The sequence below is a fragment of the Protopterus annectens genome, chromosome 2.part2, assembly GCF_019279795.1.
Source record: "Protopterus annectens isolate FY-2018-M chromosome 2.part2, PAN1.0, whole genome shotgun sequence".
In the NCBI taxonomy this organism is placed as follows: domain Eukaryota; kingdom Metazoa; phylum Chordata; order Ceratodontiformes; family Protopteridae; genus Protopterus; species Protopterus annectens.
This window is the reverse complement of record NC_056730.1, coordinates 16,147,452-16,169,161: the sequence shown is the minus strand read 5'-3', so window position 1 is coordinate 16,169,161 and position 21,710 is coordinate 16,147,452. Positions and strand designations below refer to the sequence as shown.

At 43.7% G+C, this 21,710-nt stretch overlaps 1 protein-coding gene across 1 annotated transcript in view; it reads left to right on the top strand.

Annotated features, from left to right (window-relative positions):
- AP3B1 (adaptor related protein complex 3 subunit beta 1) overlaps positions 1–21,710 on the top strand; it is a 2,578,902-nt gene that overhangs the window by 1,093,406 nt on the left and 1,463,786 nt on the right. The window contains exon 14 of the mRNA XM_044063704.1: positions 20,183–20,292. Coding sequence (XP_043919639.1) covers positions 20,183–20,292 — 110 coding nt within the window. The remainder of the gene's footprint in view (positions 1–20,182; positions 20,293–21,710) is intronic.

Genomic DNA, 21,710 nt, shown 5'->3' with positions numbered 1-21,710 from the left:
ACCCAATCCACTTAGAAATAGTTTGTTTTGAAACAGGTTTACCCTGAGAACCCAAAGCAAAAGAAACAAACAACTGCTGAGACTGTCTGAACTCCTTGGTTCTGCTCAAATAATAATGCAACTGCCTGTGAATATCCAAAGTATGCAAAATCTTCTCCCCTTTATTTTGGGGTTTGCATAAAAGTAGGCAAATGAATAGTTTGGTTTAAGGCCACACTAGAAACCACTTTAGGCATAAAGGAAGGATTAGTGCTAAAGATACCCTATCCTTATGAAAAATCAGGAAAGGCTCCACTGCCATAAGGGCCTGTAATTCAGAAACCCTTCTTGCAGAAGTAATGGCCAACAAAAAAGCAGTTTTCCAAGACAAATACTTTAACTCGGCCGTAGCTGCAGGCTCAAAAGGTTGTAGAGTAAGTTTTTCCAGCACAAAATTGAGATCCCAAGCAGGAGTAGGAGCTCTACGTGGGGGTCTTATGTTCTTTGCCCCTCTAAGAAATTGCTTAAACAAAGGATGAGAGAATAAAGGAGGGTCACAATCATAGTGAGCAGAAATGGCTGCAGCATGAATCTTTATAGAGGAGAAAGACAAACCTTTGTCCAGTAACTCAGTAAGATATTGAAGAGAAGCACTTAAGTTAGGCTTGGAAACATCAAAATCCTTCTCTTTGCTCCAAATAAAAAATCTCCTCCATTTATCAGCATAAACTTTCCTTGTACTAGGCCTTCTGGCCTCCAAAATAACATTCAAAACTTGTTGTGGCAGCTGAGACCCTCCAGGGTCTAAAACAGAATATGCCAAGCTGTTAGATGCAGAGACTGAATCCTGACATTGAGGAAGTGACTGCCCTCCTGAGACAAAAGATGGAATTAAAGGTAGAGGCCATGGAGGCTCCTTACTAAACTCCTCAGAAGTGGGTACCAGTGCTGTCGAGGCCAATCCGGAGCTATCAGAATCATGGATGGTTTGTCTTGTCTGGCCTTCAAGAGTACCTTGGGGAGGAGAGGCAGAGGTGGAAAGGCATAGACATGAAGATTGTTCCAACTGAATGATAGAGCATCCACCTTCCAAGCTGTGTGATGAAACCTTTTTGTGCAAAACTTTGGCAACTGGTAATTTAGTGGAGAAGCGAACAGATCTATGTCTGGAGTCCCCCATAACACTGTCAACAGCTGGAATACATGAGGATCCAATTTCCACTCGTGAGGATCCACTATCTGTCTGCTCAACACATCTGCTAAGGAGTTCTGTGCTCCTGGCAGAAACCTTGCTTGAAGATTGAGGTGTAAACTGAGAGCAGTCTCCCACAAAATCATTGCTTGCCTTGCTTGTTGATGTACCACATGACAGTAGTGTTGTCTGTTTGAATCAACACCTGCCCTGGGTGAAGTAAATCCTTGAAAGCCATTAATGCAAACTGGACTGCTAACATCTCCTTCAAGTTGATATGCAAATGTTGAAGTCTGACAGGCCAAGTGTCTTGCACCCATTTTCCATTGAGGTGTGCTCCCCAAGCCTTGTCCGAGGCATCTGTCGTTAGAATCTGACTCGCCTCTGGTCGGGTCACAGAGAGTCCCTTGTTTAGGTGACATTCCTGAGCCCACCACAAAAATTCCTTCTGAATGCAAGGTATTATCTGAATGACAGTGTCTAGATCTTGGCAGTGTTGTGTCCATACATTTTGAGATACCATTGAAGCTTCCTCATATGCAGTTTGGCATTGGGAAGCACCAGAATACAAGATGCCATGAACCCCAAGGCTTGAAGGACTGTCCTTGCAGTCAGCCAGGACTGTAGAGACATTTGATGGAAATAAAGAGAAAGGCTTCTTTGTTTGTCCGGGGTCAAAAAAGCCATCTGGGAAGCTGTATTCAGTCTCACACCCAGAAAGCACATGTCCTGAGAGGGTACTAGACTGGACTTTGTTTCGTTCACAGAATACCCTAGGCATCTTAACACTACCATCACATATTGTAGATGATGAAGAAGTTCGTCTTTGTCTTGAGCAATAATCAGGCAATCGTCCAAATAAGGATAAATCTGTATTCCTCTTAACCTGAAAAAGGCTATCAATGGAGCCAGAACCTTTGTGAACACTCTGGGCGCAGTAGATAAGCCAAAGGGCAATGCAGAGAACTGATAATGTAAATTTCCAGCTCGAAAACGCAGCTACCTCCTGCAACTGGGCCTGATAGGAACACGAAGATAAGCCTCTTTGAGATCCAGAGTTACCATCCAGTGGTCTTTTCCCAACAGAGGTAAAAGCTGTTGTAACGTCAGCATCTTGAACTTTGGAATGTCCAGATAAGTGTTGAGGATAGATAAATCCAAAATCGGTCTCCACGTGTTCCCTTTCTTTGGAACTAGAAACAGGCGAGAATAAAATCCTAGGCCCACTTCCGACAGAGGAACTGGCTGTATAGCTCCCATTTGAAGAAGTAAAGAAATCTGTTTGTGAGCCTCTAACCTTTGCCGAGGAGGAACATCTGGCATGCCTTTGAAAGGAGGCAATGTATGGAAATAAAACTTGTAGCCTCGGTTTATAATGTCCAATACCCATTTGTCCTGGGTGACTAAAAGCCAGTTTTGCTTGAAAAGTGCTAACTTTCCTCCCAAAGGAGCTGCCAGGCAAGAGGAATCTGGCAGCTGAAAATGCAGGTCATTGGGCCTGTTTACGAAAGGACTGGCCCCTGCCCTCACCTGCAGACTGTGCAGGCGAACTCCATGTTCTAGGTCTGAAGGAACTCTGAGCTCTGCCCCTACCACGTCTAGATCTGCCCCAGACTGAGAATCAGAAGAAGGGTAAGTCCATCCTTTAGTAGGCCAATTTCTACTAAACTTTGGAGGTTGCACCTGCAAAAAATCTTTAACAGTCTGCATAGACTTAGCCTTGTCCTCCATTTTCTTTAATACAGACTCTACAGGAGGACCAAACAAAACTTCAGACTGTAAAGGGGCATCCAGAATTCTAGTCTTAACATGCTCAGACAAATTCTGATCCTTAAGCCAGGCGTGCCTTCGAATAACTGAACCAGTGGCAGCCACCCTAGAAGAAGCCTGTAAAGCATCAAAGCCACACTGTAAAGAATGCTTGCCCACCTGTTCAGAGACATGTACCAAATCCTGCAGTTCTTTACACTCAATACCCTCTGCTAAAGCATCCACTTTAGATTTTAGCTGAGAAAGGAGGAAATTCTGATATTTCAACATATGAAACTGGCAATTTAAAGCCCTCATTGCTAACGTAGAAGACGTATACACCTTCTTACCCCATCTATCCAAAGCTCTAGCTTCCTTATCTAGAGGAACCGGATTTTTTACAACAGAAGCTCTAACACCCTTAGGCCCCTGACTAATAGTTTCTGGGTCTGCCCTAGGACTTTTATACAGATATTTATGAGCCTCAGGCACCCTGTAATACCTGTCTGGTTTGACTGGCGCAGGAGGCACAGAATCTGGATTAAGGGAAGCCTCAGAGAAAACATCTTGAACAACAACCAAAACTGGAGGTATAGCTAAGGGTCTATGCTGTGGTAAAAACAAAAATTCCCTAAGCCTTTTCCGAGAATCAGAGAAATCCTGTCCTTCCCACTTAAAATGCTCCCTCATGGAATGTAAAGTTTCTGAAAAAGAAAAATCCTCAGGAGGAGAAGCAGAAGGAGTGGAATCCTCTGCATCAGAATCCGAATAAGGAGGAAAATCTTGAATGTCTTCCACAGAAGACTCTGAATCATCTGAGGCCTGCTCCAAACTTTCCAACTCTAGCTCTACCCTGGGCCTCTTATCAGGAGGGGGCATAGAACCTCTAATTAAAGTAATCAAATCTTCTGCCATTTTAAGCATGTGCTTTTTAGGTACTGACCCTGAGGAACCAGGACTGACACCAGAGGAAGGCAAAACAGATCTGCCCTTAGAAGGAGCCTTAGAAATAGTAGCAGAAGGCCTAACCACCCTAGGCACAGTAGGGAGAATAGTAACCTGTGAGGCCCCTTCAGCCTGACCTGAGTCCTGTGAAGCCACCTCTTGCAAAATCAAAGTTTCCCCCTGAGTCTCAACAGAAACTTCAGCCGGATCCACCTGTTCCCCTGTAGCTTCTAATGGACTGGCGTCCGAAACGGACGAATCATCCTGCCTAGGCTTCACAGATTTGTCTTTGCGCTTCTTCGTGGAAGCGGGCGTCGGAGGATCCGACGGCATATTATAATTACACCGCTTGCCAAAGACTAACCTAGCGCAATCTAACCTCCGTTTTATAGTGCGCTTATTGAACCTAGCACAAAACCGACACCCGACTACGTCGTGCTCCGGTCCCAAACAAGGAATACAAAGTGAGTGGTAATCCCTATGCGGTATCTGTTTCCCACAAGAAATACAATTATTCACTTTTTCTGACATCCGGTAAATAACTGAGACAAGAAAAAACAAAAATATTCCCCAACGGGGTACTTAGCCCAACTTGGTATCGGTCTGAAACTCCGAATTCAAAAAATTTCAGAACGCCGAACGGCACTTGCAACGCTGCTTCTGCATCGGACCATGCGGCAAAAAAGACTGGGGATATGACGTCGGTCATGTGCTTTTATACCCTGACGCTCTGATGTCAGATCTGAGCGCCCATGACCGACGTCAGCCTAATACTTGGTATTCGGGCCGACCGAGGACAGCGGACTACCCTAAGTAAGGACTGCAGCAATGTGAGATGAAGAACATCAATCTTTATCCCCAAGAACAGCTTAGACAGATCTAACCCACATAACTATAGGCCAATCTCCCTATTAAATGTGGATATTAAGATCCTTTCTACACTACTTGTTTAAAGACTTAAAAAAGTCATGCCCTCCATTTTATCCCCTGAACAGTCTGGATTGGCATGTAATAATAAGCATACTTGGGACAATACTTTAACTCTAGATGCTGTGATAAAGCTCACTAAAAATGAAAGAAACCCAAGATATGTCCTAGTGCTGGATGCCTATAAAGCATTTGACAGAGTCAACTGGATTTTTCTTTTTTCAGCTATTGCCCAATTCATTGTCCCCAAGGAGTTCATTAATCTTATCCAATCCCTATGCAATAATTCATATACATACCTCTACATTGATACAGTACTATCGAAACCTATTAAAATAGCTAATGGAACAAGGCAGGGATGCCCTCTCTCCCCCTACCTATTTAATCTATGCATTGAGCCCGTTTTCCTTCATATCTCGCAAAGAACTTATCACTCAATCCCTTGTTTTCTAGGCACTAAAGTTACACTATCCGCCTTTGAAGACCATTTAAATATTTATTTTGAACACCCATATTCAGACCTGAGAAAACCAGCTTCATCAATTAACGAGTTCTCAAGAATATCAGACTACAGAGTCTATCAAAAGAAATCTCTCATCTTCCCTAGCAACCCATTAAACCATAAAGATTTTTTCCTATCAGCCCCCTACTTCAAAGTAGTTTATTCTTTCAAATTCCTAGGTATAATATTCAAACATAACCACACTTCCATGTACCAGAAGAATCTACTTACAGTATGGTCAGGTTATCACTCAAGACTTGCATAGATGGCAACAGCTGAATTTCTCCATACAGTCTAAAGCAACAATCATAGGGATGAATATCCTCCCTAAGTTATCACTTTAATGCCTCAAACTTGGTTATTCCAAACAACATTTTTCTAAGGGCCAATAAACAATTGGCAAAATTTATTTTGTTTCCCAAATCTGATAGAATTAGTTACCCTAAGTTATCATACCCCAAAGAAAAGGGGGTCTCAGTTTACTGGATTTTTGGCTTTATTATTGGATCATTTGTGCAAGTAGAATCATCTCAATGTTGTATTTCTGCCTGAAGAAAGACTCCTGTGTCCCATCTTGGATTAAAATCTGGTACAGACATGTATCCGACAGTACTATAAACCCTAAAGACCTCCCATTCATATCCCCAATAAATCTTGGGTTCATCAAGATGAACAATATCCTCAAGCAGAGTTTAAAAATCTTCCAAGACTTTATGAAATTCCTCAAACTGGACAAGGCCTTGCCTTTTCTCCAAACCATTCATATGAACCCAGACATTAAAATTAACAAAATATTATGTCTCATTGATTATCCTCTAAGGACTGTACAGAGGGGGAAAACACTGCAGGAACTTCAAAACGCCTTAAATGTGAATAATAAATACACCATTATGCTACAACAAATTAGAGAGCTTGTTTTATCCCTAACAAGCAAGTGCCCCTTAATGTAGAAGAAATCAGTAATCTCTCCAGCAAGAAAAGGATGCTATCAAACACTTATAAACTGGTGAATGCCATCAAACATGAATCACTATTGCTGATGTCCTTCAAGAATGCAACTGCAGTCATAACATGTGGGTTGTCCTGCCTCAGGCAGCCCTCGGTCGGCCGGATTCCAAAGTCTGGGTCCGACGTCGGCTGATGTCGCATTTCTCTCCGACGTCAGAGCGGCTGGAGTACATAAGCATCAGCCGACGCCATTTTCTTCAGTCTTTCTTGCCGCGCGGTGCCCGAAGCAGAAGCAGTTTGCAAGTGCCGGTCGGTCAGCTCCTGTATTCTTCGATACCGAAGTCATCAAAAAAGCTAAGTACCCCGTTGGGGACCTTTTCTTGCCTCAGCCGATGTCAGAAATTACTGAAAAAGTTAACAATTGTCTTTCTTTTGGTAAACAAATACCTCATAAGGATTTCCACTCTTACTGTCTTCCTTGCCTTGGCCCAGACCACGACGTCTCGGCCTGTGTAGCCTGTGCTCGCTTCAACAAGCGCACTCTCAGGCGCCGGGCGGAGTTCGCTGAAGATTTTTTCGGCGATAAATTTGCTTACACCATGCCGTCGGAACTTCCGACATCGCAAACTCCCAAGAAGCGAAAAGACCGGGACCGACATCCTCGGCCCGCGTCTACCAACGACTCCACGCCAAAACCTAGCGCGAGTGCTCCGGTTCCCTCTGAGACGGTCTCTCCACCGCTCCGAACCAAAGACACCGCATTACCGACAACTCCGATTCCGGACATCACTCCGACGCCATTTATCGATTTTCCTCCAGATACCGAAACCGAGGAAATGCCCGAGACCATTGCTGTAGACAAGGTCACTCCTGCACGTGGAGCTGCCAGGCCTCCTATTGCCATGTCTATTAAGGCCTACACTAGGGCTAAGGCAGCCAGCAAAACAAAGCATCTTACTACTAAAACCTTACCTCAGCCTACTCCAGAGACACAAATTATGTCCATGGCTGCTGACTTAATTTCTATGATTAGAGGTTCACAGGCCCATCCTGAGAGAAGATCCCAGCCTCCTTCTGATAAAATGCCCCGGGTTGACCCCTCTGACCCTATTCCTTCAGATGAAGATTCTGAGGGCTCTGTCCACTCTGATAGCCAGGAAGAGCTCTTCCAGACCTATGAGGACTCGGATGCAGAAGATTCCATCCCCTCGGCCTCCCCTCCTGAGGATATTTCTTTTGGGGAAGTTCTGCATACCATGAGGGAACATTTCAAGTGGCAAGGACAGGAATATTCTGATTCCAGAAAACGCCTTAGGACTTTCCTTAAGAAGCCCCAGCACAGGCCCTTAGCTATTCCTCCTGTACTTGATGTTTTGGATGATTTATATTCTGACTCTAGTGCTACCCCTGATTCTCTTCCTCATGCTCCAGCCAAGCCAGACAGGTATTACAGGGTCCCAGAAACTCATTCCCATTTATTCAGGGCCCATACTGCTGATTTGGAAACTATTTCACAGGGGCCTAAACGAGTTTCAGCTTCCACCTCTAAAAATCCATTGCCCTCCAACAGGGAAGCTAGGTCATTAGAGAGATGGGGCAAAAAGGTTTACACATCCATTACCTTATCTGAGAGCTTTGAATTGCCTTTTTCATATGTTACAATATCAGGATTTCCTGTTAGAAGATTTACAAAAAACATTAGCCACTCCTGATCCTTTAGACAGGAAGGCTTTGCAGGAAGCTGTACATAACACTCAGCAAGTAAGCAATCACTTACTGCAGTGTGGATATGATGCACTGGAAGCTTCATGTAGGGCAGCTATGACAGGGGCAGTCATTCGTAGACATGCATGGTTAAAAGATCAACCTCTACCAGATCATGTAAAGGCAAAACTTCTGGATGCACCTTTGGAAAAGAACAAGCTTTTTGGTGCTAATGCTAAGGATGCGTTAAAGACCATCGAAGAAAAAGCAAAATCAGTTCAGACGGTGAAAAATTTCCTCCAGGTTCAACCCCCCAGATTCAGTAGGAATTGGCCTTCAAAAAACTGGTCCTTTCCTAATCCAGAAAAGTTTCAAAGGGGTAAAAACAGACGTGGCCGAGGAAGAGGCCAATACAGAGGCCCTTACAGGGGACGACAATGGCAGAAACCAAAGAAGTGACGCAGGGGTTTCACCTGCCCCACAGCCACAATCTCAATGACTTTCCTCTACTTCTGCCTACCAGGGAACAAATAGAAGCTCCCTTGGGCGGGAAATTATCTCTGTTTGCAGAAAATTGGCACAGACTGACAAAGGACAAATGGATTTTGGACATTGTAGACTGAGGGTACAGGTTCCATTTTCATACCTTGCCAAGAAAACAAGGCATGCCAAACCTACCACAAAACCAGAGGGCAGAGGCTATCAAGCAAATCACTCTGCTGACTCGGATGAAAGCAATAAAAAGAGTTCCACAACAAGAACAAGACCAGGGGTTTTACTCAAGACTGTTCCTTGTTCCAAGAAAAGAATCTCAATGGAGACCAATACTGGACTTGTCCGCATTGAACACCTTTCTCATAGTACCAAAGTTCAAAATGCTGACTCTACAGCAACTCCTTCCCATGCTGGGCAAGGGGTCTTGGCTGATTACTCTGGACCTCAAGGAGGCATACCTGCATGTCCCTATCAGACACAGCTGCAGAATATACCTCAGATTTCTTGCAGGGCCAGAGCATTATCAATTCTCAGCATTGCCATTTGGTTTATCTACTGCGCCCAGAGTATTCACAAAATGCCTGGCTTCAGTAATTGCTCATTGCAGGCTCCAGGGGATACAAATTTACCCGTACCTGGACGACTGCCTCATACAAGCGGGCGACAAATTGATGTTGACAAAAAACTTGGACTATGTCATACGATTACTTCAAGCTCTGGGATACACAGTCAACTTCCAAAAGTCAAGACTGCAGCCATCCCAGCAAATAATCTTCTTAGGAGCCAAACTAGACACAGCCTCTCAAATGGCTTACCTGACAGAAGACAAGCAAGAGAAGTTAACTCATTACTTCAAAGGTTTAGCAAAACTCACCCAGAGTTCCTACAGGCCCTGGGTTACATGGCATCCTGCATTCTCCTGGTTCCATTAGCAAGACTACACATGAGAAAGCTTCAATGGTACCTAAAAAGCATTTGGTCTCAACACAGCAACAACTTGGAGACAATCATACCGCTCATTCCATGCCTACAAAAGGAATTCCTATGGTGGGCCTCGGTGAGCCAGGCAAACACAGGTATGTCATTCAAAAAAACCGCAGATAACACAGACCATGACCACAGACGCCTCAGACCTTGGATGGGGGGGCGCACATGGAAGGCAGGTGTATACAAGGACAATGGTCTCCAAAGGAAACGCATCTGCATATAAACCAAAAGGAAATGCTGGCAGTAATGCATGCCATCAAGGCCTTTCAACACCAACTTCAGCAAGGCCATTTACTGATACGGACAGACAACACCACTGTGATGTGGTACATAAACAAGCAAGGGGGCACCCACTCTTACCCCCTTTGCAGACTGACAATGCATCTTTGGGAAAAATCACTGAGCCTAAACATCCGGTTACAATCCCAGCTTGTTCCAGGCAAAGACAATGTGTTGGCGGACAGCCTAAGCAGGAATTTCACAGATCCACACGAGTGGAGGTTACATCCGAAGGTCTTCACACAACTCACTTCGACATGGGGCAGGCCAGAAGTGGACCTATTTGCCTCTCACCTCAACCATCTTCTACCAAAATTCTGCACAAGGACATACCATCCAATCTATGCATTCCCACCTCTGCCACTGATGACCTCAGTATTACTAAAGATCAAAGCAGAGAGACGCAAGGGAATCATAATAGCTCCAGACTGGCCAAGACAACACTGGTGCCCACTACTATGGAGCATATGTCACACCAGGAGGTGGGCCCTTCCCCAATGGCCTCTACTTTTGACTCAACACAATTTCGAAACAGTGCATCCAAACCTTCAGACACTGCAGCTAACAGCCTGGGAGATCCCATTAATAACCTCAACCTATCTCTCCAAGGAAGTTCAGCGGATACTAACAGAGGCTCGAAGACCATCCACCAGAAAGGTTTACTTAGCAAAGTGGAAAAGATTCAGCAATTGGAATACCAGCAAGGGACATGATGCATTATGGTTGAACATCCCACTCATCTTGGAATATTTGGCAGGTATGCTAAAGAACGGCCTCTCATATTCTTCCATTAAGATACATGCATCAGCTATTCAGCTAGATACAACACTGATCCTCCTGTTTTTTTTTCACACCCTTGAGCCAGCAGCTTCAGTTGACTTGCAATTTCTCTCATGGAATACAGCTTTCCTGTTGGCAATTACCTCAGCAAGAAGGGTTTCGGAACTACAGGCCCTAATGGCAATACCACCGTTCATAATTTTTCACAGAGACAGGGTTTCATTGAGGACCAACCCTACTTTTATGCCAAAGGTGGTATCTAGGGTTTCTTTAAATCAAGCCATTCATCTGCCTGCTTTCTTCCCCAATCCTGAGAATAAGGGGGAAAGACTGTTGCATACCTTGGACATTCACAGACAACTTCGATACTACCTGGACAGAACCAAGGCCAGTAGGAAGTCTGAACAACTTTTTGTAGCTTACGCCCCTGCAGTCCAAGGAAAAGCAATTTCAAAACAGACTATTTCAAAATGGATTGGACATTGCATCAGATTCTGTTATTCCTTTCATGGAAAGACTGTTCCAGCCAATGTCAGACCACATTCCACCAGAGCTACAGCCACCTCTACAGCATTCTTAAGAGGGGTGCCTACTAAGGACATTCTAGAAGCTGCTACATGGAGCTCCGTGCATACATTCTCCAAACACTACAATCTCCCTCTATACTCCAGATCCAGAGCAGGCTTTGCTTCGGCAGTCCTGCAGGGTTTGATTGCCACACCATCTTTTTCCTAGAGCATTCCTCCTCCCCAGCTAAGCTATGGTATTCTACCCACATGTTATGACTGCAGTTGCATTCTTGAAGGACATAGTACAGTTTTGTACCTACCATAAATGTAGATGTCCGATAGATATGCAACTGCAGTCGGATTTTCCCTCCCTCTATGCCTAGGGTCCACTCCTATCCCTGTTACTCTTAGCTGGGGATATCTGTTATGGTGTATTTGTTTTATTGCTCATTTATTTGTCTGGAATCCTGTTTTTGTCTTCCAATTTGATTACAGCCTTCCTTGGAGGGCACCTGGCATCTGGGGCAAGAAACACTGAAGAAAATGGCGTCGGCTGATGCTTATGTACTCCAGACGTCGGAGAGAAATGCGACATCAACCGACGTCGGACCCAGACTTTGGAATCCGGCTGACCGAGGGCTGCCTGAGGCAGGACAACCCACATGTTATGACTGCAGTTGCATGTCTATCGGACATCTACATTTATGGTAGGTACAAAACTGTACTTTTTCTAAATACTGGGATCAACAGGGAAGTGTATTCACTGAACAGCAGAAACTCAAAGCTATTGAATCCGCTTTAAAGCTATCTCCATTTAAAAAGCTTATCTACACCCAATTAATGATGAACAGCAACACCTATTATACTCCCTCCATTTTAAACAAGTTTGATCCTGAAGTTTCTCCAGTTTCTTCTTGCTGTTCTTTCTCTCAGGCTGACCTTGTACGTGTCTTATGGTTTTGTAAATATACACACAACCTGTGGTGCTCTCTAAAAGTACGCTTAGAGAAAATGGGATACCAGAAATCGACCTTATCTTGGGAAATAGCTATCATCCGTATTACAGACTTTTAAGTTTTCAAAACTGAAATACTATGTCCGAATTACTCTTTGCATGCTAATTAAGCTGTACATAAAAACTTGGCTATATCGCACCAAGCTCTCCTGGTATGGATTTAGAGATATGGCAACTAAATACATCACCTCTCAAAAACTTATAAGAAATGTAAACAAGCAAGCATATTTCCAGAAGTTCAAGAAACTCATCTTTGATCATATTTTGGATGAATAGGTAATGGTTAGTGTAGAGTTATAACTAGATCTTGTATTTATACCCAGTATGGCTCTTTTATTAATTTCTCATTATCCTCCCCCTCTCGCTCTATGTCCACATTTACACATTTCTTCTCCGCTCAAAATGATTTATTAGTTGTGTGCTTTGTAGGTTCCTCTATCTGTACATCTTAGTAGCACTGTTTATAAATAGTGTATTTAGTTGTTTTCTGAGAGTAGATTTACTGGAATTACACTTGTAATTTTTCGCTGTTTTACTTGAATGCCAGGAGGTATTTTGTATGTTCCTGTGCAGAAAATAAAAGTCTTAAATGAAAAAAAAAGTTATGTATATTGCAAAGTACATATGTCCATATATACATGTTTAGATATGTTGCAGTGATAAATGTCAGTGGCATTAGAAAATCAGGTGACTGAGACAATCAGCATGGATGACAAAAAGAATGCAGGGTATTCGACTGAAGCTTTGAATGCCGGGTTTTCTACCAAAGCTTTGAATGCAGGGTATTCGACTGAAGCTTTGAATGCCGGGTTTTTTACCAAAGCTTTGAATGTTGGGTGTTCTAACAAAGCTTTGAATGCAGGGTATTCAGCTGAAGCTTTGAATGCCGGGTGTTCTACCAAAGCTTTGAATGCAGGGTGCTCGACTGAAGCTCTGAAGGCAGGGTGCTCGACTGAAGCTCTGAAGGCAGGGTGCTCGACTGAAACTCTGAAGGCAGGATGCTCGACTGAAGCTCTGAATGCAGGGTGCTCGACTGAAGCTCTGAAGGCAGGGTGCTCGACTGAAGCTCTGAAGGCAGGGTGCTCGACTGAAGCTGTGAATGCAGGGTGCTCGACTGAAGCTCTGAATGCAGGGTGCTCGACTGAAGCTCTGAAGGCAGGGTGCTCGACTGAAGCTCTGAAGGCAGGGTGCTCGACTGAAGCTCTGAAGGCAGGTTGCTCGACTGAAGCTCTGAAGGCAGGGTACTTGCCTGAAGCTCTGAAGGCAGGGTGTTTGAAGCTTTGTATATTTGCCTAGATCAACTTACACAGAAAGGTTTGGTGACATTACTCACCAGTAAGAAACTTTTGTTGTCTGTAAATTAATTTGATAATTCACACCTTGCTGCCAAAGTGATTTTTCTAGTTTGAGTTCTTGTTGCAATCTAATTTGCAAAGGATTGTCTTCCGAATGCAGAACAGAAGTAACTTCATTGAACTACAAACTACTAAGGCCAAATTCTCTCCCATTCTGACACCAAAAATATATTGCAAATAAAAGATGCTGTATAATCTCCAAAGAAGAAAAAAATCAACAAGTATTTATTCAAAATCTGACCAGACTTTTGCTATTGATAACTTTAAATCTGCTTTGTAAACTCTACAACAAGCAACTGGAACTTTCTAAAAAAAACTCCACAATTAGTATATCAATAATAAGTAAGAGGAAATAGGCAGGATGTGAAATAGAGAGTAAATTAACTTTTTGTAGGCCAACACAGGTGGCATATGTCAGAAAACCTTTGTCTGTGTTACTGAATATTCTATCGTTTGTTTGGAAAAGAGCTGTCTAAAGACCGAGCAAAAGCATGATTTAGAAGGAAAAAAAAAAAAAAAAGAGTATAATAATTTGAAGAAGATGTCCTTCAAGGATGCATCTGCAGTCCTTACAAATGGGTTGTCCTGTCGTCAGGCAGCCCTTCGGTCGGCCGGATTCCAAAGTCTGGGTCTGGCCTCGGCTGGTGTCGCACTTCACCCGACGTCATCACTGCTGGTCTTCGGGTATAAAGGCATCAGCCGACGCCATTTTCCTCAGTCTTTCTTGCCGCGTGGCGCCCGAAGCAGAAGCTGTTCGCAAGTGCCGGTCGGTCAGATCCAGAGATTACTACTACCGAATACTACTTCGAAGACTTCTATAAAGCTAAGTACCCCGTTGGGGACTCTTTCTTGCCTCAGCCGATGTCAGAAAAAGTGAATAACTGTTTAACTTGTGGGAAACAAATACCTCATAAAGATTTCCACTCTTACTGCTTACCTTGTTTAGGCCCAGACCACCACGTAGCAGCTTGTTTAGCCTGTGCTTCCTTCAACCGACGAACGCTTAGGCGTCGGTCGGAGTTTGCTGAACAGTTTTTCGGCTCAGATTTTGCGTACATTATGCCGTCGGATCCTCCGACTATTCAAATTGTTAAGAAACGCAAAGAAAAGGACCGACACTCGCGGTCCGTGGTTTCGGCCGAAACCACGGTTAAGCAAACCGCGAGTGTCTCTGTTTCGGCCGAAACCGAGCAAACGGGTCAATCTCCAGCCGAATCCATGACTACTACCGAGGCCCCTTCTACCCTAGTTGAATCGGCCTCTGAAGTTTTGCCTACTACTGTAGTTTCTCAAGATTTATCGGACACCATCCCTTTGGATGTCTCTACCCCAGCACGTGGTGCTGCTAGGCCTCCTACAGCCATGTCTATTAAGGCCTTTGCTAGGGCTAAAGCAGCCAAAACTGCTAAGTCTGTGCCTGTTAAGCCCCCCTCTCACAGGCCCAGTTCCAGTTCCCAAATGCTTACTCTGGCAGAGGATCTCATCTCTTTAATAAGGGGATCCCAATGTCACCCAGACAGGGCCTCTCAACCCCCAGAAAAGAGGCCTAGAGCAGAGCCCCCTGAGCCAGTGTCCTCAGATGACTCTTCTGATGATACAGACAATACAGCCCATCCAGAGGCTCCTTTTTCTACTTATGAAGATTCCGATGCTGAAGAATCGATTCCTTCTGCCTCTCCACCAGAAGAATTTTCTTTTGGGGAAACCTTACATGCCATGAGAGAACAATTCCAATGGCAGGGACAAGATTTCTCAGACTCTAGAAAAAGGCTTAGGACCTTTTTACACTTACCGCAACACAGGCCTTTAGCTATACCTCCAGTTCTTCCTGTTGTGGATGATGCATTCAATGATGCTTGCACTGCTCCTGACACTTTACCTCCTGCCCCTGCTAAGCCCGATAGGTTTTACAGGGTCCCGGACACTCATCACCACTTATACAAGGCCCTTTTTGCAGATCCTGAGACTATTTCCCAGGGGCCTAAGGCAGTAGCTTCAACCTCAGCAAAAAACCCTCTCCCTTCTGAAAGGGAATCCAGGTCCTTAGAGAGATGGGGTAAAAAAGTATATACCTCTGCTACTCTCTCAGCTAGAGCTTTGAACTGTCAGTTTCATATGATCCAATACCAAGAGTTTATGCTTGATCAATTAACTAAGAAACTGTCCTCTGATGATACCGTAGATAAGAAATATGTTCTAGAAATGGTGAATAACATTCAGCAGGTTAGTAACCTTTCTTTAAAATGTGGCTATGATGCACTGGAGGCTTCATTTAGATCAGCCATGACTGGCACAGTTATAAGAAGGCATGCATGGTTGAAAGAACAGGTCTTGCCGGATCATATTAAAGCAAAGCTATTAGATGCTCCTATGGATAAGGTCAGTCTATTTGGTTCTCCTGCCCAACAGGTAATGAAGAAAATGGAAGAGAAGGCAAAATCTGTACAAACAGTTAAAGATTTCTTACAGGTTCAGCCCCCAAGGTTTAGCAGGAACTGGCCTTCCAAAAATTGGTCCTTTCCAGACTCCTCTAAAACTCAGAGAGGCAGGAATAGGCGTTCAAGAGGCAGAAATCAATCCAGAGGAGGTGCCTACAGGGGACGCCAGTGGCAAGGCAATAACCAACGAGGCACAGATACAACCACTACCACTGCAACAGGACAATCATAGTGACTTGGCTCTGACACCGCCTACCAGGGAACAAATAGCAGCACCCTTAGGCGGAAAGTTAGCCTTACTTTCAAAAAACTGGCACTATATCACAAGAGACAAGTGGATTTTGCAGACTATAGACCAAGGCTACAGGTTTCATTTCCACACTTTACCAGTAAAAAGAGGAATGCCAAACCTACCACCAAATCAAAAGACAGAAGCTCAAAAACAAATAGCTCAATTAACAAAGATGAGAGCTGTGGAAAGGGTACCACCTACAGAACAGGGCAAGGGATTCTACTCCAGACTCTTCCTAGTACCAAGAAAAGAGAAAAGTTGGAGACCTATTCTCGACCTGTCCGCTTTAAACACATTCATCATTGTTCCAAAATTCAAAATGCTGACCCTACAGCAACTTCTTCCCATGCTGGGCAAGGAGTATTGGCTGGTAACTCTAGATCTCAAGGAGGCATACCTGCACGTCTCCATATGACCAAATTGCAGAAGATACCTCAGATTTCTTGCAGGATCAGAGCATTATCAATTCTCAGCATTGCCCTTTGGCTTATCTACTGCGCCCAGAGTGTTCACGAAATGCCTGGCATCAGTAATCGCTCACTGCAGACTTCAGGGAATCCAAATTTATCCATACCTGGACGACTGCCTGATACAAGCGGACAACCAAAACAAGCTGACACAAGACTTACAAAGAGTCATTTGCTTACTACAAGCCCTGGGATACACAGTCAACTTAAAAAAGTCAAGACTGATACCATCCCAAACGAGAACATTCTTGGGAGCAGAATTGGACACAGTAAAACAGATGGCATCCCTAACTGCAGAAAAACAAGAACAACTTCCTCTTTACTTCTTGGCATTAACAAAGCAGAACAAACTAACAGCAAGAAAAGTACTGCAGGCCTTGGGCTTCATGGCATCCTGCATAATCCTGGTTCCCCATGCCAGACTGCATATGAGAAAGCTACAGTGGTATCTAAAGAATCTATGGTCTCAACACAAACACAGCTTAGAAACCGAACTACCACTAATCCCATGCCTGAAACAAGAGTTCCTATGGTGGGCTCAGGCATGCCGGTCAAACCCAGGTTTGTCCTTCCACAGCCTTCAACCAAGCCAGACCATCACAACGGACGCCTCAGACCTCGGTTGGGGGGCCCACATGCTGGACAAGTGCATTCAAGGCTTATGGACTCCAGATCAGCTGCACCTGCACATAAATCAAAAAGAAATGCTGGCAGTAAAACTAGCAATCCAGAATTTCAGACCATTCATCAAAGAAGGCCAATTGATGATAAGGACAGACAACACCACAGTCATGTGGTACATCAACAAACAGGGAGGCACTCATTCATACCCCCTATGCCGAATGGCTCTGGACCTATGGAATATGGCTCTGAGTTACAACATTCAGTTACAGGCAATATTTGTACCGGGAAAAGAAAACATCCTAGCAGACATGTTAAGCAGAACTACCTTGGATGCTCACGAATGGATGCTACACCCGGACATCTTCAAGGCCATCACAAAGAAATGGGGAATGCCACAGATAGACCTATTCGCATCCCCACTCAATCACCAGCTCAAGAAATTCTGCACAAGGACATACCACCCATTTGCTTGGAAGGTGGACTCTCTATCCTTCAGTTGGAAAGGCCTGACAGCATATGCATTTCCACCTCTTCCTTTGATGCACAAGGTACTACTGAAAATCAAATAGGAACGTCCAAGGATAATTCTGATAGCTCCAAACTGGCCAAGACAACATTGGTATCCATTACTGAGGAGCATGTCTCGGGGGGAAACGTGGACACTACCCCTGATTCCTTTGATGTTAACTCAGAGCAACTACAACATATTGCATCCAAACCTGAAAACTCTGCAACTGGCTGCCTGGAACATTACATAAGAGCAACTAACCCAGATTTATCCCAAAGGGTTAAAGACATTATCCTTGAGGCCCGCAGACCTTCAACAAGAAGGAACTATGCAGGAAAATGGAAAAGGTTTGTCAATTGGAGTACTGAAAGAGGGAAAGATGTGTCAAAGGTAGATATTGCCAACATCCTGGAGTATTTGGCAGAACTTCTCCATACAGGCCTGTCCTATTCCTCCATCAAGATACATGCATCAGCTATTTCTGCAGAATACAGCTTCGATCTCCCTGTCTTCTCACATCCTCTACTCAGGCAGTTTCTGAGGGGAATCAAGAATGTAAAACCTCCAAGGAAACCACCATTACCAGCATGGGACTTGAACTTTGTGCTAGAAAAATTGACACTCTCTCCATTCGAACCAGCAGCAACAGCAGATCTGCAACACCTATCCTGGAAAACTGCTTTCCTGCTGGCAATTACTTCAGCAAGAAGGGTTTCGGAACTACAGGCTTTAATGGCAGTACAACCCTTCCTAATCTTCCATCAAGATAGAGTATCCATGAGAACTAATCCTACATTTATGCCTAAGGTGGTATCCAGAGTGTCTCTAAACCAGGCAATCCACCTACCTACCTTCTTTCCCAATCCACAGAACAGGGGGGAAAGACTGCTGCATACCTTGGATGTACATAGACAGTTGCGCTACTACCTGGACAGAACCAAGGGCAATAGAAAAACTGACCAGCTTCTAGTAGCATATGCAACAGGAAGGGAAGGAAAAGCAATTTCAAAACAGACAATCTCCAAGTGGATAGGAAATTGCATAAGATTCTGTTACTCCTACCATGGAAAGCAAATTCCACAGAACATAAGGCCTCATTCTACAAGGGCTACAGCCACTACCACAGCTTTCTTACGAGGAGTGGCTACCAAGGACATTATAGAGGCTGCTACTTGGACCTCCGTGCATACATTTGCCAAGCATTATAACTTACCTCTATACTCTAGATCCCGAGCAGGGTTTGCCACTGCTGTTTTGCAAGGGATCCTAACTACACCATAATTTCTTCTTCCCCCTCCCTTAGTTTGGCGATGGTAGTCTACCCATTTGTAAGGACTGCAGATGCATCCTTGAAGGACATAGTACAGTTTTGTACCTACCATAAATGTAGATGTCCGAACAGGATAGCATCTGCAGTCAGGATTACCCACCCTCCTTCCCCTCTGTGGTATTCCTAGGGTATTTGCCCACCTAATAGCTAGCTGGGGGGGGGGAATTTCTTATGGTGTATTTGTTTGTATATATGTACATACATGACTATTTTTTGTGTTTGCCTTCTACTTTTTGGAAACATTGGCATTTATCCAAAAATTTAGCTTGCCAAGAGGGCAACTGGCGTCTGGGGCAAGAAACACTGAGGAAAATGGCGTTGGCTGATGCCTTTATACCCGAAGACCAGCAGTGATGATGTCGGGTGAAGTGCGACACCAGCCGAGGCCAGACCCAGACTTTGGAATCCGGCCGACCGAAGGGCTGCCTGACGACAGGACAACCCATTTGTAAGGACTGCAGATGCTATTCTGTTCAGACATCTACATTTATGGTAGGTACAAAACTGTACTTTGTAAGATTTGTTTGTAAAAAAGATTTTCAAGTTTTAGCAAGTGAGCATATGATTGCTTGTAAGCAAGAAATGTTCAGGAAGGGATGAGTTAGATATTTTTGTAAGAGGAATGATAGTGGCTTTTTTTTTTTTTTTTTTTTTTTTTTAACTTCGAGTCCAGACATCCTCCCTCTGCCTATGTAGGTTTTCTCCAACACCCCAGAGAAGGTGAATTTGGCATTCCTACAAATTGCCCGTAGACATGCGTGGTGTGTGTGTGTTTTTCTTGTGATGTGCTGACAAGAATTAAATTCTTGTTGACCTTTTCTGGGGTACTAGATGGCATAGTTCATGGGTATTGGATGTGGTATTTTCAGGGTTACGAATTACACAGTGGGTTTTACATTTGCATCTGTCTGTTGTGCTGCAGAGAAAAACTGTTCAGGAGAGGCAATGACATCATATTCTGGTGGGCACGCGGCCAGAATGAGACGTGCTAACTTACAAAACTGGATCAGTGATGTGCACTTTTTTTTCGGGGGGGGGGGGGATTTTTATGGTTTCAAAGTGTGACTAAAACATGGTGTTTTAAAAAAAATCTTTCAGTAAGGAAAGTTTGCGTATTTATTTAATATAATTTTGTTTTCTCCTCTTTTCCTTAACAGATACTGTTGTTGCAGAAAGTGTGGTTGTGATTAAGAATCTTCTGCAGACGCAGTCAGCACATCATAGTGAAATTATCAAGCACATGGCCAAACTACTAGACAGCATTTCTGTAAGTATGAAAATAACATTCTCAGAGCTGAAATATATGATTATATTAAAGAATCACTGGATTCAGAGCTGGCTTGCTGAATTTCAGGTCATTCTGACATTAGTAAAGTGTGAGCTTGATTTTGTTCATTAAGAATATTTTAGTGATTTATGTACTTTGACTTGATAAATCCTGAAATATAGAGTGTGAAATGTATTGGTATTGCATATTTCTTGATTTTTTTTATGCTCAGTTGATTAAGTGGGTCATAATCTTGAGGCAACTGCCAAAGATTTTCGACATACATAAATGACCAGATGTGTAGCCTAAGATGTTATTCATATGGTTGTTTGTAATAGGTGAAACTTTTGGTACCTTTTTTCTGATCTTTTGGGTGCTCCTTTGGGTGGCTTTCCTAAAATGTTGCGATCCTTCTTTGTAAAGGCCTATGCATAAATATCGATGCCAGAGTTAGGGGACATGTATACTTTTTCATTCACCACTTCAAATCAAGTTTTGGGGCTTGAACTTGATCTTGAGGAACAGGCTTGCCTTTTCCATCCTGATCTCCTGATGTCATATATCAGGATCAAGTCAGTTCTTTGTAAATCTCCACCCCTCTGTTTAGGCCCTTAATTTTCTCCAACCTTTTGTTAAATTGAGAATTTGTGTTAAGCACATTATAAAAATAGCTAGACATACCTATGACAGGACAGTATATGATGGGCAGAACTTTTAGTCCTCTCTTTCTATGTATTTGTTGAGTAGGTGAACCCACTGGACAAAGTGTCTCTTTTCAGGGGTGCTCTGGGAGTGCTGTCTAGTTAAGTGACTTGCTCAAAAGTCACACAGCAGACAAATAAAGGTAGAAGGAATGAAACCCTGCACACAGCTTGTTTAACAGTCCAGAGTCTTAACTTCTGGGCTTAACTGACAGACAACTGTTGTCACCATTGGCATGTACTCATTATGTGTGCAGGATCTGAATTTAATCTAATGTTGACCACGTGTAATTTCATGGACTCGGCATCTTCCTCCTTGAGAGTAAGGTGTGTTGCAGAAGCAGTTCTAAGAGATATTATAGGAAAGGGTTCAATCCCAAGACATTGCTGAATCAGAACAGATGGTGGCTGCTGGACTTCCAAGATGGCGAACACATTGAGTATCAGCTTATTTCTGGGTCTCCCAGTGTGAAAACAGAAACTCAGCAGAGAAGGCCAGTAGACTTGTGTTTGAGTAAATTTCAGTAACTGGCTACTGAGTGCACTGCCTGGATGCCAGGAATAAAGAAATACAGAAGACCTGGAAAAATCAGCTGCAAACGTGAGGAAGAAACACTGGCTGGAAAGAGTTCTGTAGCTGTTCATCAAAAAGCAATGCAACCTTCAGGCATGACTTCCAGTAACCTACAGGAAAATGGACATGATTCCAGTCGTGCT